The sequence below is a fragment of the Melospiza georgiana genome, chromosome 23 (genome assembly GCF_028018845.1).
Source record: "Melospiza georgiana isolate bMelGeo1 chromosome 23, bMelGeo1.pri, whole genome shotgun sequence".
Taxonomy (NCBI): Eukaryota; Metazoa; Chordata; class Aves; order Passeriformes; family Passerellidae; genus Melospiza; species Melospiza georgiana.
In genome coordinates, this window is record NC_080452.1 from 9,356,747 (window position 1) to 9,372,930 (window position 16,184).

Genomic DNA, 16,184 nt, shown 5'->3' on the forward strand with positions numbered 1-16,184 from the left:
ATCTGCAGCGCCAAGTCTGTAAAATACATCTAAATATTCCATGTTGGGGGTGGATTTCTTGGTCCTTTAGGTTTTGAGAATCGATTTGCAAAGCCTAGGAAGAAATTATGTGTTTTTTAATGCAACAAATTCTCTATGTTACAGATGCTGATTATGTAATCCCTTAAAATAACACAGGAATTGAAAATACTTGCAATTTCAGATCTTTCCCAAGTGTTAAGATACGACAGAAAAGCAACATCTCGTAGTTGCAAATAAAGTTGTAAATGTGTAAAAACTAAATGTGTCAAACCCAATGAGCATTATTTGAAATAGACTTCCAAGAACTAGGTTCTTCCTACCAAAACATGAAGAGCAAAACATACCAAAATTAAGGAAGGACCTTGGAGAGTTTGTTGGGGCAGGTTCTGATGATTTTGCCAGTGAAGATGGACTGCAGATGCCTAAAAATAAAAAATGAGACTGGAGAAGCTGGTCACTGGTCCCACACATTTAAACACTTGCTTAAAGCCTTTGCAAAGATATTGGCCTGAAAACTTACTTTTCTTCACATTTTTCAATATTTTCAAGCTCTGTAAAAAACATAGAAAAAGGGTAGTTGGAAAAAATGTGTGAAGCAATGGAGCAGCTACTGTGGTAATGGGAATTTGCTGGTAATGAACATGTATAAAAACATTGATAAATGTACATGTATGAATAGATCAGCTATTGTGGGAATTCACTGGTAAATGTACAAGCATTATATTTCATAAAAAACAAACTTTGTGCCACTCTCTTTGGCTTTTTCCTTGTCATCCCCAAAGCCTCCAGTTTGTATTTTCCTTGCTGTTTCCCTCCAGTGCTTTTCTGTTCCACCATTACACCCCAAAGAACAATCTCACAGGGATAATTAACAGGAGGCTCATCAAGAGGGGGCTGGCGATGGTTCTGTCCTTGTAGGACAGACTCAGACCCCACTGGAGCAACTTTTTCCCAGAGGAGCTGGCACCCCAGGTGGATGGAGTGCCAAAGCTGGGTTTCTCTGTTCCCAATGCAGACAGGGTGGGTGTTTGCACTTCTACACCAGAATAATTTTATTATTCTTGTTTTCTTACCCTGAACACAAGCACTCTCAAAGCAGGCCCTGTTCCGCAGTGACCAGTGAGAGAGCAGCAGCACCAGCTGTGCCAGAGCTCTTCTCTCTCCCTTTTTTCCCCCACACCTTTTGTTTCTTTTACCTTGCTCCTCCTGAAGCATTTAATGAGTTCTTTGGATGATGTTCCTGAGCCCTTGTTCTCCAAACCTGCAGGACTTGAGGAATTTCTTGCAGCAGGCTGGAGACCTGGGAACATACATAATATGTACATTTTCAGTGGTCATTCACAAACCCTCCTGCTTTTTTCCAAGTGCTTTGTTGCTGCTTTTCACCTCCTCTAATGCAGCACTTCTAGAAATTTTCTGCAGGTTCCCTACTTGTGTTTATTTGCTGAACTCTCCTGCAGGGAAGTGCTGAAGCACTAGCTGCTAATGCTTTGAACAAGTGGGTCACGCTCTCGGGAACCTCCAGGTTTAGGTGTGAGTGTGAAACCTCAGTCAGATCCCGAGAAAAGAGCTCAGCACTCACTTGCTGCCTCAGCGAGAACAAACGACTCCGGGGTTCTTTCAGGAAGCGGAGGAGGAGAATTGGAGCGATCCTGGGCTGTCTCTGAGAAAGCAAAGATAGAAGAGTTGGTTACCTAGCTTTAAAATTATATTTATATTTATATTTATATTTATATTTATATTTATATTTATATTTATATTTATATTTATATTTATATTTATATGTATTAGAAGCAACCAGCTTATCTCAGTTGTCTCAAAGGAAACACACAACATGCAGACAAAGAGGAGGCTGCAAGGAACATCCTCATGAACAGGATGAGGCAGGAGCTGATCAGGAAACATAAAACTACCAGCTCACTTGTTTGCAGAACTGTTTAGTTCTGGTTAGAACTATTTAGTTGCAGAACTACTTAGCAACAATTTCTGTTGCACTGAGCACAGATCCTAAACGCATTTAATAAGTAAAGCAGTTTCAGAAAAAAAAGCAGGTCTTAATTCCAAAGATTATCCCAGCTTTAAACTTTTACCTGTTCGTAGGCTCCAAAGCTTCACACTCTAGAAACAAAACACAAGGCAGGTATTTAAAATTCCCACATCCAAATGTTGTTTTCTCGCACACAAGGAAGCCAGAGAAGAGGAAAGGATGTGATGTGCAAGCACCCTCCCACACACACCTCCACACTTGTGTAGAGGAAGACAGACTTGTGCCTCATTCTTCCACTTCACAGAGCTGTCACTCAGCTGAGGGATCACCAACAGACGCCTGAATTTTGTTCAGCTCCTCTTGGTTCCACAGGGCTGGTGAAGCTCAGCAGAACACTAATGTCATGTGCTCATTATCCTTCTCTAAGTGAGGGACAATGTGTTTATTACCCTACACTGGTCTTAGAATCCCCAGAAATGTTTGGAGTGAAGCAGATGTTGATAAGAAGAGGCTGGACTGAGATCCCATCTTCTTTCCAGTCCTGAGCCCTGAAATCATTGGAAGTGTTCAAAGCCAGGTTGGACAGGGCTTGGAGCCACCTGGTCTAGTAGAAGGTGTCCCTGCCCATGGCCAGGGGGTGGAATGGGATTTTCTTAAGATTCCCTTCCAACCCAAACTATTCCATGATTCTGTAGTTCTATGAAATAATTTATGGCAACTACAAAGTGCCAAAAACTAGAGTCTTTCTCATAGAAGGAAACATTGTAAGGAGATTGGCATAGGAATAGTGCTGGAAAAGAGGTAAAAAGTCACTTGTACCTTACATGGTCTCAGTCTCACAGGGTCATGGAACCCCTTTGAGTGAGACTCACCACTCCACTCCCACGAGGTTCCAATATTTGGATTTCTCTCTGGAATCTGGAAATCCGGAGTGGCCTGAGGAAATTGCCCTGGAAGCAGTTGAACACAGAGAGATCATTCCTCATCCCTCACTGCCAGATGGTTCAGAGCCACCCCGATGTTGGGTGAGCCCCACATTTCATGTTGGTGATCACTCACCTGGCTCACTGGCCACAATGAAGGACTCAGGGGTGCGCTGGGGCAGGGGTGGAGGAGCATCATCATCATCATCATCATCAGGCTGTGGCAGGGGGGCTGATTGGAGAGGCACAGACAGGTCACTGGCATGGCAGGACATGAGAGGACTGCTGTGTAGGGGAGGGGGCTGCTCCTGCCCTGCCACACACCAGAGATTGGGGTTAAACACCTCTAAACTGTGGCTAAACATCCAAATAACTCCCAGCACCAACTGCACAAGGAAAATGAGCATAACCCAGAGCCAGGCATGCAGCTGGTGGTTCTGCTGCTGCTTGGCTTGGGCTGCACCTCCCAGGCCTCCCCAAGGGCACTGGGATAGTGAGCATGTCTTTGTGACACTGAGGGGTCTGGGAGGACAAAGTGGAGCAAGTGCCAAAGCTGTGGGCAATGGGAAATGTCTGATTGAAGCAGGAGTAACCAGAACAAGGAATAGTTCCACCTTCCTCATATGACAGGTGATGGATGTAATGCTACAGATCTGGGCAAAACAACTTGTGATGAATCACGGAATCATGGAATGGGTTGGGGTGGAAGGGAAAACCATTAAAACCATTTAGATCCAACACCTCAACCATGGGCAGGGGTGTCACCCCAGGTTGCTCTCTGAAGTCCTGGATCTCTCAGTCTTGGTGAGATTTCAGTGTCCCCCGCATGACACTCTGCAGCAAAGACCTGAAAACTAGATCCTCGGAGAAAACCATTTCTGGGAGCTTTCTGAATGCTTTTTGGAGCACCTTGGTGTAAGGATTGGTCAGCACCACCCCTGCCTCCCTGCGAGAGCTGTCCTGAGGTGACACAGTGGCTCAGAGCAGCTGCGTAATGCAAACACCAAAATTACACTGCTCTAAAAATGTTTGTGGGAAAAAAATCCAGGCAGGATGAAGAGTGTGAGGATGAAAGCAGTTGCTCCCTCAGCTCCCAGTCCTGAGGAGCAGCTACAGCCCTGCCTGGACACCAGATGACCACACCAACCACTCCGTCCAGCGCGCCCCGGTCCAGAGTGACCCGATGCCACGTGTGCCCTTGTGCCAGCAGCACTCACCCGAGGAGCAGATCCTCTCCTGGTCCAGGGGAGCGTGGTGGGGTGGTGGGGAGCTGCCTGTGCCGGGCTCTAGGGGGGCACTGGCAGAGCACGGAGGGAGCAGCTCGTCCTGCCCGCCCAGAAAGGGGAACACGGGGGACACAGGGTCGTCTGGAGACAGTGATGAGAAGTAGGGGTCTTCTGCTGAGCACAGGGAAGGGTGAGGGCATCGCCCCTGCTTCCTGCGGCCTGAGGGGGCATCTGCTGCTCGTCTGGAGGGGTGCGGGTCCGCAGGGGAAAATCCGTCCTGGAAGCTCGAGGGACCTTTTGGCCACTGGGCACTCCAAACTGGTTTGGCATCCCCGGCACCCCATTCCCAGCCCTCTCCCTGCTGCCCCAGGCCTAGAGGAGTGGACACAGTCCATGCCAGAGGTGCCCTGGCACCAGGTGCCCTCCTGCCCGCTCCCTTTGGCTCCAGCTCCAGCTCCCAGCTGCTGCGTTTCTGAGGGGCACCCCCAGCACCCCAGGGCTCGCCAGCAGCTGCCTTGGTGCTGCTGGACAGGTTCAGGGCCCCGAAGGAGATGGCCTGTCTGATGGGGGGCACTGCCCTGGCAGAGCTGGGCTGTGCCCCCGGGGCACACAGCGAGGGCAGGGACGCTTTGCTCTGTGCCTCAGGAGGGAGATGTTGGTGCTCATCCTGCTGTGGAGGGAGGTGTTGGTGTGAGGTCTGCTCCTCTGGCTCTGAGCTGCAGGAAAAGCACAATAAAGTGTGGAGTGAGAGCCGTGGAGGGCTCAGAAAGAGTTAGCCCACAGCACTGCTGCCAGGAGCAATTCCCTCAGAAATACAGAGCCCAGCCTTGAGCAAGGCTGTGCTCCTTTCTCCATTTCAACACCATTAAATGGTGAACAGAGGGTGCCCCTTGATGTCAGCAAACTGAACAATAAAACAAAATTATTTACAGAAAGGAGACACTGCAATCCCAACCATGTCCACCACCCCTGGAAGCTGCTGGCATTGGAAAGATGCATCCTCAGGGCTGCTGCTCCTGCAGCAAGGGGCACTGGAGTGGAATGTACAGGTGGAAGATGGGATCAGTGTGGGGGCATTCCATGCCAGGCAGAGGGCTGGGATGACCCAGCCTCCATGTTCATGAGACTTTTACATACTGTTTCATGCTGTTTCATACTGTTTTCAATTCATATGTGAAGCACTGAGTGACACAAAGCCCAGGGCAGAAGGAGGGGACAGATAATGGCACACAGGGAAGAGGCTGAGACACATCAGGAATTATTAGGAAATTAGGAAAAGTTTCTTCACTCAGGGAGTGATGAGGCATTGGAACAGGCTGCCCAGGGAAGTGGTGGACACACCACCCATGGAAGTGCTCATCAAACAGGTAGATGTGGCACTTGGGGACACGGCTTAGTGCTGGACCTGGCAGTTAATGGTTGGGCTTGGTGCTCTCAGAAGACTTTTCCAACCTTTAAGATTCCATGAATTATGTTAGGAACAAATGTGAGAGTCAAAGTGGGACTCAGGGGAGGCGGCAGATCCTGAGTGCGGAAATGTTTCAGAGCACACATCAAGAAGTTCTTCTCTCTGAAATCGTGTGGGTGACTGCAAATACCAGCCAGGGACATTGTGCTGGGGCTTACCAGGTGAGTGAGCTCAGGCCATAAATGTCCTCCACTGGAGTCAGGACTGGCTTGGCTGCAGGATGCCCTGCTCCTTCCTGGGGAAAGGAAATGTTTGCAAACAGGAGCGAGGAGGCAGAATGTAGAGAACACCAACGTGCTGCTTCAGGAGCTGGGATTTATGCCAAATACTTCTAATTACTAAAGCACTTGGGAAATGACACCAAGGTGGAGCTGAAAACTGCAGGCAGAGCTTTCTGAAGAGCAACTCTGCCAGCACCTTTCTGAAATGAGAGTGCAGAGAGCCCCACAACCATCCAGCTGTGCCAAACAGCTGGCAGGCAGCCTGTGCAGACACTTTGCCTTCAGGAGCCCACACTGGGCAAGCTGGGGGCTGGTTTTGTGCATGACACCAGCTCATGGCCATCCCCGTGCTCTGCACAGTGTCCCCAGAGCACAGGGAGGTTTAGGGGGGCGAGAGGTTTGGGCAAGAGCTACAAAACCACATCCTGACTTGAAAAGTCCTCTCGATTTTGTGTCAGCCCTGTGTGACCTTTGCTCACAGACCATCCTTAACCAGTCCAAAAAGGGGCTTTTTTAGGTTCTTTTCTCACTCAGCTCCGTCTTGGAATGGTAAAACTGAGGCACGAGTCCCATGGCAGCATCCCCTTCCCAAGTTCTGAGATAAAAGTTTCTGACAAAATGAGCTCACAGTGACCTTCCAGGCTTTGCTGTGATGCATTTACTTTCCTGGATTTGATCTAGTGAGGCTCATGTCAGCAGCCACAGAACAGCAAGAGCAGAGAAAAACCTCAATCAGAGATGTTTTGGCTATTCCTGTTAATATGCAACTTCACACCGAGACCACATTTCTTTTCCTCAGAGGTGTAACAGATTTGTGAGACTTTGCCGTGTTTTTTACAAGATATTTCCCCCTATGCCCTCCCACAGCCAGGCTGTAGTGCTGATTCCCTCACTAGCACACATTCAGCCTCACTGCCTTGGGATCCCAAACTTCCCAACCTGCTCTGAAAATCCCTCAAGTTGCACTAGCATATCCCCATGAAAATCAGTCAGTCTTGTAGAAAATGCATGCTAAACAGACATTTAAATATATAGAAAATAGAAATTATTTTAAGACTGAAGAAAATCTAGGTCTTGTTTGTGATAAGCTTTGCACATTCAGGGGAAGAGCTGGATTCTCATGGGTTAATGTCAAAAGATACTCTATTTGGGTATCAAGGGGAGTAGAAAATACGAAAATTCACCCCAGACTTGCAGCAGGAATTGAGGTTAGAGCTGGAGTGCCCAGACTGCAGTGTGATTGTCCTGGCACTTTTACCTGTGAAGCAGCAGAATCTTTCTGGGCATCGAGTGCTTGAATCTGCCTTCTGAAGAGCTCAATCACGGCGTCATAAACCAGCTCATACTGCTCCTGCATTCCAGACAGACAGACAGACAGACAGAAACTGTGACAGCCAGCACCAGGGGGACCTGTGAATGGCCACCTCTCCCCAAGCAAGCATCACCCTGAGAGAAGGTGCCTTTCTGTCCGTCAGCAGAGTGTGAATTTCGAGAAGAGGCAGAAGCCACAGCTCTCACAGGGCTCGCACTGAGGCATTTGGGGGCTTTTGGGTGTGCAAACAGCGCTGTTCTGCATTGAGCTTCCTCTTCAGTCTGTTGCAGCTGAGGAAAGTTCCCACTTTGCTGCCTGAACAGTCCCTGGTTTCACAGTGTAAGCATTTGATAAATCCCACTGTGAGCGCTGGCCCAGCTGTCCACAGGGAAACGCTCAGCTACCAAATCAGCTTCTGCCAAATCGTTGTTCTGCTCAGAAAAGGGACTTTGCACAGCATCTCCACACCCAGCAGCAGCACTGCTCTGGGTATCCCTGCTGTGGGAAAGGTGAGGGGCCAGCATGGAGCAGTGGAGACCTTCCCCAAACACACCTTGGTCTGCACTATGCAGGGTCTCTGTGTGCGCATCTCCTGGATCAGGTTGAAAACACTGAAGTTCACTGGAACAATCTGACGAGAAAGAGAAAAGACAAAATGGTTTTAAACTAAAGGGGGAGAAATTTAGATGTAATATTGGGAAGGAATTGTTCCCTGTGAGGGTGGCCAGGCCCTGGCACAGGATGCCCAGAGCAGCTGTGGCTCCCCTGCATCCCTGGAAGTGTCCAAGGCCAGGCTGGGCAGGAGAGACTGGAAAGAAAGGATTTTTAAAATCTTCCAACCCAAATCTTTCCATGATTTCTATGATTTCTCTGATTAAAAAATTACAGACAGGTCTAATTCCATGAAACTTCCAAGTTATGATGCAGTTCAGAGCACTGTCTGAAATCCAGGCACGCTACTGCAAGGGGCTGGTTTGGAAACGCTGAATATCTGATGTGTGAATGTGGAGAGACAAACATAGACAGTAAATATGTATTGAGGAGTGAGGCTCAGCACAGGGCCATGGGCTGTGAGCTGAGTGAGTGAGCAGTGGAGGTGGATTCTGCGCCACCGGGGTGATGCTGTGGCACAAACTGGGGGTGGGCAATCAGCACTTGGGCCATTGCCATTTCCATGGGAGCTCCCATGCCCCTGAAATCCCCCTGAGCACAGTCAGAGGGGCTGGAGGGCAGAGGGAGGGCTGGGCAGGGGAGCAGGGGGCATGGGGGGCACTGGGGGCTGGCACTCACCCCGTCCTTCAGCAGCTTCTGGGTGTAGTCGATGGCGCAGATGACGCCGGTTCTGCCACAGCCAGCACTGCAAGGACAGCACAGGGCACACCTGGGCACGGGGCACAGCCTGGGCACAGCCTGGGCACAGGGCACACCTGGGCACGGGGCACAGCCTGGGCACACTGTGCTTCTCACAGGGATGTTTGGAGAGCACCCACAGCCACCTGTGACCCTGCTGTCCCACCCACATCCTGCAGACCCACTCGGGGCTCTGCTGCACAGCTCGTGCCCTGAGCACAGCTCTCAGTCCCCCTGTGGTGACCAGCCACACCTGGCCATGGCCAGCGGTGTCTCTGACCCAGACATTCTCACTCCCTGACAGGAGGGTGCAGCCAGCCAGGTGTTGGGCTCCTCTCCCAACTAACAAGGGACAGGACAAGAGGAAACAGCCTCAGGTCACCCAAGGGGAGGTTCAGATTGCATATTAGGGAAAACTTCTCCACCAAAAGCATTGTCAGGCACTGGAACAGGCTGCCCAGGGCAGTGCTGAAGCCACCATTGAACAGATGTGTAAATGTGGCACCTGGGGACATGGTTTAGTGGTGGCCTTGGCAGTGCTGGGTGAGTGGTTGGACTCAAACTTCTTAAGGGACTTTTCCAACCTAAACAATTCCATGGTTCTGTGATTGTATTGCTGGCCTGCTGCTCCCTCCTTCCCTGCCCCCTGGTCGTGCTGGCTGTCCCCCTTTGCCTTAGGGCTCCCCACAAGAGGAGCTGGGCTATGGGCTTGTCCCTGTGACCCTGGGGACGTGGGACACGGGGCTCTGGGTGCCTGCAGCCCTTCCCTGCTGGCAGCCAGCCCACCCACCTGCAGTGGATGCAGACGGGGACCCTGTCATCGGGCTGGTGGCAGCGAATGTCCCTGACCAGCTCCAGGATGGGCTCGATGGACGAGGGCACGTGGTGGTCTGGCCAGTTCTTGTAGTGGAAGTGGAAGATGGTGCGGGCTGCCTGCGGGAGAAGAGCGGTGCCAGGGTCTAGGATGTCACACAGCAAGGGGAGCTGGATCCCTGCTCCATCCCCACTCCTATCTGCAGCAGCAGGCAAAGGGCAGGGCAGCAGTTTGCAGCTGGTTTTGCTGCAGGAGCTGTTTTATGACGTCCTTGGCCCCACTTACCAGAGCCTGGTTTGCCATGACTGACAAACAGCTTCAGAAACTGAGGTCTGAGTTAATGAATTTTTTACTTCCTTTGTTCCCTCGACTGCTGTCAAATCTAATTCAGCAGCCTGAGCAATGTAAAATTTTCTGCACAAAATGTACCTTATTTTAATATATTATTTATATCACAAAGCCAGCCCAGGTACATTTTCTGCCTTGACCTTTCCTCCTTACCTCATTCAGGGTCACCTTTAAAGTTCTAATCACATACTCATTCCTCTTGTCCTCAGCCTCCTGCAGAAGAAGGGGTCAGAGTCAGATTTTCTGTGGTTCCCTGGGGTGGGACAGGGTGCTGGGGGGCTGCACTCACACAGGTGATGGAGAAAGGGCCACAGTGCAGGGGGGAGCCGTCCACCTCCGCCCAGTACCGCTCACATTTCTTCTGTGGGGACAAGCACGATGTGTTTGGTTATTCCCCTCTGCCCCTCTTCCACTATTCAGGACAAATTTCACTCTGGGAAGAGGCTCAGCTCTTGCTGCTGTCCAGCCCCAGCCTCACTTCCCTGGAGCTGCCACTGTGGGATTTCCCTTTACACAGAGCTTCCCTACGCTGCTGGAAATGGCTGAAGAGTTTCATGGGATCACAGACAGGTTTGGTTGGAAGGGACCTTAAAGATCCTCTCCTTGCACCCTCTGCCATGGGCAGGGACATCTCCCAGGGACCATTTGCAGCTGGAGACCCAAAAACCAGGTTATATCAAACAGAAACTCGCTGTCACTGTGGGATTTCATAAAAATCTGCATCTCTCACCCTGCCCTGGCACGCTGTGACAGGCCACTCACCTTCCCCATTTCAAACTCCATACAAGCCATGACCACGACCTGCGGGAAGAAGGCTCATTAGAAAAGGCTGAACATGAGTTTCTTATCCAGGCAGCAAAATTAAACTCATCTCTTGTGGGTACTTATCAGTGATAAGGAAACTCTGAGGGCTGCCTTCCCCTGAGTCCCAACAAAGGACTTCTGGCTGGAAGGACAATTTTTCTTTAAAAAAAAGGACATATAAACTTTATATCTAAATATAAATCTGCACCTTACCAGGACTTCATACTCCCAAATCATCCTCCAAAAGTCAGTGACAGTAGTGGGGAGAGGACCCTGGGTTGCAATGTATGCTCTTGGCCCATAGACACCCTGGAATATTCAAACCAGACATGGACACATCTGTGCATAGTTCACCAGCAGAAATGAAGTCATTCCTCTATCTGAATTCACTTCTACCAGCAAGCCCATTAAGGATTTAGGAAGACTTTCACAGAGTTGAGTTTTGGGCACATAGATTAATTCACATAGTGGTGTGCAAACCAAAGGCAGGGCCAAGCTAGGGAGCTGAGATCTGCTCCTAGAGATCAGCAGCAACTCTTGCAGCACCTCTGGGGGCTTGGAGGTGATGTGGTCACAGCTCTGTTGCTGGTGGCCAAAGAATGAACTGTGATCCTGTTGGGAAAGTCTGATCTTCTGCAGACAGGTTACACAGAGCCTGGGCCTCTGGTCACCATCATGGAGAATGAAGGGAACTATTTATCAATCTGTCTATCTATCTATCTATCTATCTATCTATCTATCTATCTATCTATCTATCTATATATCATCTATCCATCCATCCATCATCCATCCATCCATCCATCCATCCATCCATCCATCCATCCATCATCCATCCATCCATCCATCCATCCATCCATCCATCCATCCATCCATCCATCATCCATCCATCCATCCTCCATCCATCCATCCATCCATCCATCATCCATCCATCCATCCATCCATCCATCCATCCATCATCCATCCATCCATCCATCCCTCCATCCATCCATCCATCCATCCATCCATCCATCCATCCATCCATCATCCATCCATCCATCCATCCATCCATCCATCCATCCATCCATCCATCCATCCATCCATCCCTCCATCCATCCATCCATCCATCCATCCATCCATCCATCCATCCATCATCCATCCATCATCCATCCATCCATCCATCCATCCATCCATCCATCCATCCATCATCCATCCATCCATCCATCCATCCATCCATCCATCCATCCATCCATCATCCATCCATCCATCATCCATCCATCCATCCATCCATCCATCCATCCATCCATCCATCCCTCCATCCATCCGAGAAGGGCTGCAGGCCCAGGACACCCCAGGGCTGGTGGAGCTGCACGTGGAGCCCTGTCCCACACTGACCTGCCCTGCTGCTCGCCCCAGCCGTGCAGCCCTGCAGGGTTTCCTGCCTCTGTGCTGCTCTCAGCCCAGGGCACTCTGGCCGCAGGCAGTTTTGCGCCACTGTCACCCACCAAAGGCAGCAACGGCGACGAGGAAGTCGGGGCTGAGAACCACAAAGTGTTCCACCCCCAGCATGAGCGTGTCCCTTGCCCTGCAGCCTCTGTGCTGCCCAGGGGGGTTCTGGAGGGCTCACTCATCTTCTTCCCTCAGTTATCCTTGAGCACAGCCCAGAAACTGCTGCAGAGCCCCCAGCCTGCTCCTCCTGGCACAACCCACCCGGGTGGCACCACCAACGCCTTTGCAGGACAAAACACCACAAAAGAGGCAAACCTTGATGAAGTTGGCATTGATGTAATGAGAATCTGTGTCTGACGTAATCAGGGACAGCTCCACTCTGCTGTGGTCGACTGCAAAAGCAGGGGAAGGAGTCAGGGTCTGTCCCTCCAGCTCACTGAGCCCTTGGGGGGCAGCGCCAGGGCTCTGGGGGAGCACTGATGTCAGAGAGCCCGTGCAGGGTGGGTGGGAGGCTGTGCAAGCAGCTGATGTCCCCCCACACCCCCTCAGCCCTGCTGCCTGCACACACAGGGGATGGACAGCATCCTTTTGGAGACTGGGGCAGGATTTAGGGGAGAGCTGCAGGTGCTGCCTCCAGCCCATGAAGTGCTGATCCCCTCTGCCTGTGCAACCAACAGCACCCCAGGCTCACACCAGCTCTGTGGGGTCAGATACAAGGCTTTGAAAGCTGGTCTCGATCCTGGAGGTCTTTTCCAACATTAAAGATTCTGTGATTTACTTTCTCTTCCAAGTTGGAATGGACTAAAGAGACAGTCTGCTCTGATGCTGGGACAGAGTCCTTTGGAGACCATTGCACCAAGGCAAGCCTCAGCAGGGTTTGCCTGTTATCTGCTTTGCACATCCTGGAGACATCACTGTCCAAAGGCCTTTGGATGCAAGTGGTTACAGTGCTAACCAGGAACTTGCAGGGATTATCACTGGAGGATGTGTTTCCTAGGGAATAGAAGTTCTTCTGTCTGTAGAAATATCACAGAATATCCTGAATTTGGAAAGGACCCACAAGGATCATGGAGTCCAACTCCCATCTCTGCCCAGATCATCCCCAAAATCCCACTGTGTGCCTGACAGGGTTGATTGTGCCAAAATCCCCCAGAGCAGGCACTGCAGCAGCCAAAGCCCTAAATCTGAGCAGCAGGACTCAAAGACAACAGACAGCAGTGAGATGCTCACACAGAACAGCTGTGCAGGCAGGCACAGAGAATGAGAACAAGAAAAGCAAGAAAAACAAAAGGCTGAGCAGGAACATGTGCCATTTCCAACCTACAAGGTAAGATGTCCTTGTATCTGTTCTTCTTGACATTCTCTGGCTGCTCAGACGCTGCTGTGGGGTAGATTTTATCCGATCTGTACTTTGTTGACTGTCTCTTCAGCTTCTGTGATAAAAGAGTGGAACAAATTACAGCAGACGTGCTGCAGCCAGCTCGCTACTGGAGAGCAAATGAAGGTCTCCAGGGGTCACGTTTGCCACCACCATCAATTCTTTCCTGAGTGGCTTTGCTCAGAGCAAGAATGGAGACAGAACCTTCAGAGAGCCCTGTGAAGGATGGAAAGTGTGTGCTGAGGCGGTGCCCACACGTCGGCTTGTGAAGTGACAAAAGCGTCTCACGAGTGAGAGAGGCCCGGGGGAGCCTCTCAAATGGCACCCAGATCAGAGGAGTGACAGTGTCAAAGCACCTTCAGTGAATAATACCAGAAAAGACAGGTAAATCTCTATTGATTTTTCTCACTTTGGTGGAGATGCTCCTATCTGAAGCTGGAAGCAGCGATGCTCAAGTCACAAAAGGAGAAAAAGCAGCTGGAGCAGAGGGGCTCCATGGGCTGGTGAAAGACGAGGAGTCCTGGGACAGACCCTCAGGGCTGCAAAGCTCTCATCTCTTTCATTTTAAGGATAAAGCTGCAGCACTCACAGGGAGTTAAAGCATCTTTCTCCTGGTAAAGCACAGAATTTTATTTCACTCCCACCAGCTCCTAAATAACACACACTGTTTGTCACCAGTGCCCAGCAGTGCCCAGCTGTGAGACTACACAAACAGAAAAAGGAGATTCTAATGAAACCCTATCATTTACAGTAACATCACCACAATTTGCACATAAAAATGCTCGGTCCCACAAGGAGAGGGCAGGAATTGGGGTGGAGGAATGGCATGAATATATCTGCCACGTTTGGAAATGAGCCAGCCCGATGGCCTGCTGAGGCCACTGCCTTGCAAAAGCAGCCACAAATCAGGTGTCTTTGAGATCTTATCCCATGAAACAGGAAACGCAGCCTTGACCATTTCCAGCTGCCATTTTGATCAGGAGTGAACGCGTCAGGCTGCTGGAGCCAGCCTGAGCAGCAGGCTCAGAGCCCACAGCCCCCCACACACAGACACGGGGCAGAGAGAGGGGAAACTCGGCGGGCAGTGACTGCACTTTGTTCCATGGAACAACAGACTGTCACTGCAGGCTCAGATTAATCACTTCCCTCCACCCCAGACACCTGGAAACCGAGCACTCAGCTTTCCCCCAGTGTTTGAAGGGCCAGATTTGCTGGTATGACAGAGCAGGGCTGGAGCTCGTGGAGAGCCCTCGGTAACCCAGAGCCCACTGCCAGGGTCTGAGTGTTTCACACATCTCAGATCTCACAGTCTTACCCTTCCCTGTGCCTGTGAGAGCTGGGCAATGTCTCTGCCTCTCAGAGCAGCCCAGACAGCCTGTCAGAGCCTCCCGCTGATGCACCAAGAGCCACCTCCAGCCGCCAGCTTCAGCCATGAGATGGTGCACTGGCATCTGAGCCTCCCCCCTGGCACCCGAACCAAAAAATATATCAGAGAGTTCACAGATTCAGGGCAATGCAGAGCACAGGGGGAGGTGGGAGCCATCAGCATTTTGTGCAGCTTTTGCCTTGAGGGAACAAGAAAGCACTTTCCAGGAGGGGCCAGGAGCACTGCACACAGATCCCAGAATGGTTTGGGTTGGAAAGAACCTTAAAGCTCATCTCATTCCACCCCCTGCCACAGGCAGGGACACCTGCTGCTGCCCCAGGTTGTTCCAAGCCCTTTCCACCCTGGCCTCAGACACTTCCAGGGATGGGGCAGCCACAGCTCCCTTGGGCAACCTGTGCTCTGTAGAAACAAGGACGAGCTAAGGCAAGGCAAACCAGAGATGCCTGGCAGGAACTCGTGTGCCACAGGTCTGACAATGCAATGGGGAGAAGGGCCAGAGGCTCCACATTCCTCCCTGTCCCCCCAGTTCTGTTACCAGGCAAAGTGAAACCATGTCCCAACAAGTGCATTCACCAAGCAGAAAACAGGAAGCACTCGGGTGATTAGTTAAAAAGCAAACGGTTCAAATGCAAATTACTAAATTTCTATCATGTCTTTACATTTCTCTTGGCCCAGTTAAGTTTTGGGTATCTGCCATAAAACCCCTAGAAAACCTCACTGTCCCAGGTTTGAGAGGTGACCGAGCGATTCCCTCCAACACGAGCCGAACCGCCGAGCCAAGCCTTGAGAGAACTCACCAAAAACTCCTCTGCAAACTCTCCTTTGTTGAGCTTCTTGCCCTGGGCCCTTTGCAGGTTGTGCTGCAGGATCTCCCTCTGGTCCATGGTGCCGCAGCGAGCCTGGCCGGGCCCTCCTGGGACGGGACATGTCAAGTGATCCGCGGCGGAAGGCGCCGCCGGGGAGAGCTGCTGTGGTTTTCTGACTTCATCACGGCCCCAGAGGAAATTAGTGCGTGGCAGACAACCCTGGTCAAACAGCACAGCGCACAGCACGGGGCCCTGGCACCCTCTGCTCAAACCTGCCCCACTTGGCACGGGGTGGGCAGCGCCCGGGACAAGGGGAGGGATGTGCTGGACACCACCACCATCCCAATAAATTCCTTCAGCCATCACTGCCAGGGGTACCCAGGGGTGAGAACTGTGGCCCATTCACATGCCAAGGGCTGTGCTTCACCAGGAAGGCTTCAAACCTGGAATGTGGCTGGAAGAGTCCATAAAACAGCATGGAAAATGCAGTTCCCCTTCATGCTTTTGATGTAGAATCCCAGAATGGTTTGGGCTGGAAGGGACCTTAAAGCTCATCTCAATGGGCAGAGACACCTTCCACTATCCCAGCTTGCTCCAAACCCCTCTTTGGACAATTTCCAGGGATGGAAGTTTGAGTGCCTCCCACATCAGCTCTCCCTGAGGGCAGGAACACAACACAGCTGTGGGAACTGTCAATGGGAGCCCTGCTGCAGC

The 16,184-nt window shown here is 51.1% G+C and overlaps 1 protein-coding gene across 1 annotated transcript; it reads right to left on the minus strand.

Moving 5' to 3' along the window:
- Positions 1-29: 29 nt before the first annotated feature.
- Positions 30-15,548, minus strand: PTPN22 (protein tyrosine phosphatase non-receptor type 22). Its single transcript, XM_058039889.1, has 21 exons — positions 15,462-15,548; positions 13,224-13,332; positions 12,215-12,291; positions 10,688-10,783; positions 10,433-10,471; positions 9,960-10,031; positions 9,824-9,883; positions 9,299-9,441; positions 8,449-8,515; positions 7,712-7,789; positions 7,105-7,197; positions 5,784-5,860; positions 4,149-4,873; positions 3,068-3,163; positions 2,828-2,958; positions 2,112-2,139; positions 1,604-1,684; positions 1,218-1,321; positions 542-572; positions 366-443; positions 30-94 (listed from the first exon to the last, which is right to left on the minus strand). Exons 1-21 carry the CDS (start codon positions 15,546-15,548, stop codon positions 30-32), a joined length of 2,337 nt encoding a protein of 778 aa, XP_057895872.1.
- Positions 15,549-16,184: the final 636 nt, after the last annotated feature.

Excerpts from the sequence above, each read along its gene's own strand:
- PTPN22 (XM_058039889.1), bottom strand. The coding sequence starts at position 15,548 with ATGGACCAGAGGGAGATCCTGCAGCACAACCTGCAAAGGGCCCAGGGC. Across the intron at positions 13,333-15,461 it reads AGTTTGCAGAGGAGTTTTTG|AAGCTGAAGAGACAGTCAAC; the intron begins GTGAGTTCTCTC and ends CTTTTATCACAG. Across the intron at positions 1,322-1,603 it reads TGTTCTCGCTGAGGCAGCAA|GTCTCCAGCCTGCTGCAAGA; the intron begins GTGAGTGCTGAG and ends GTATGTTCCCAG.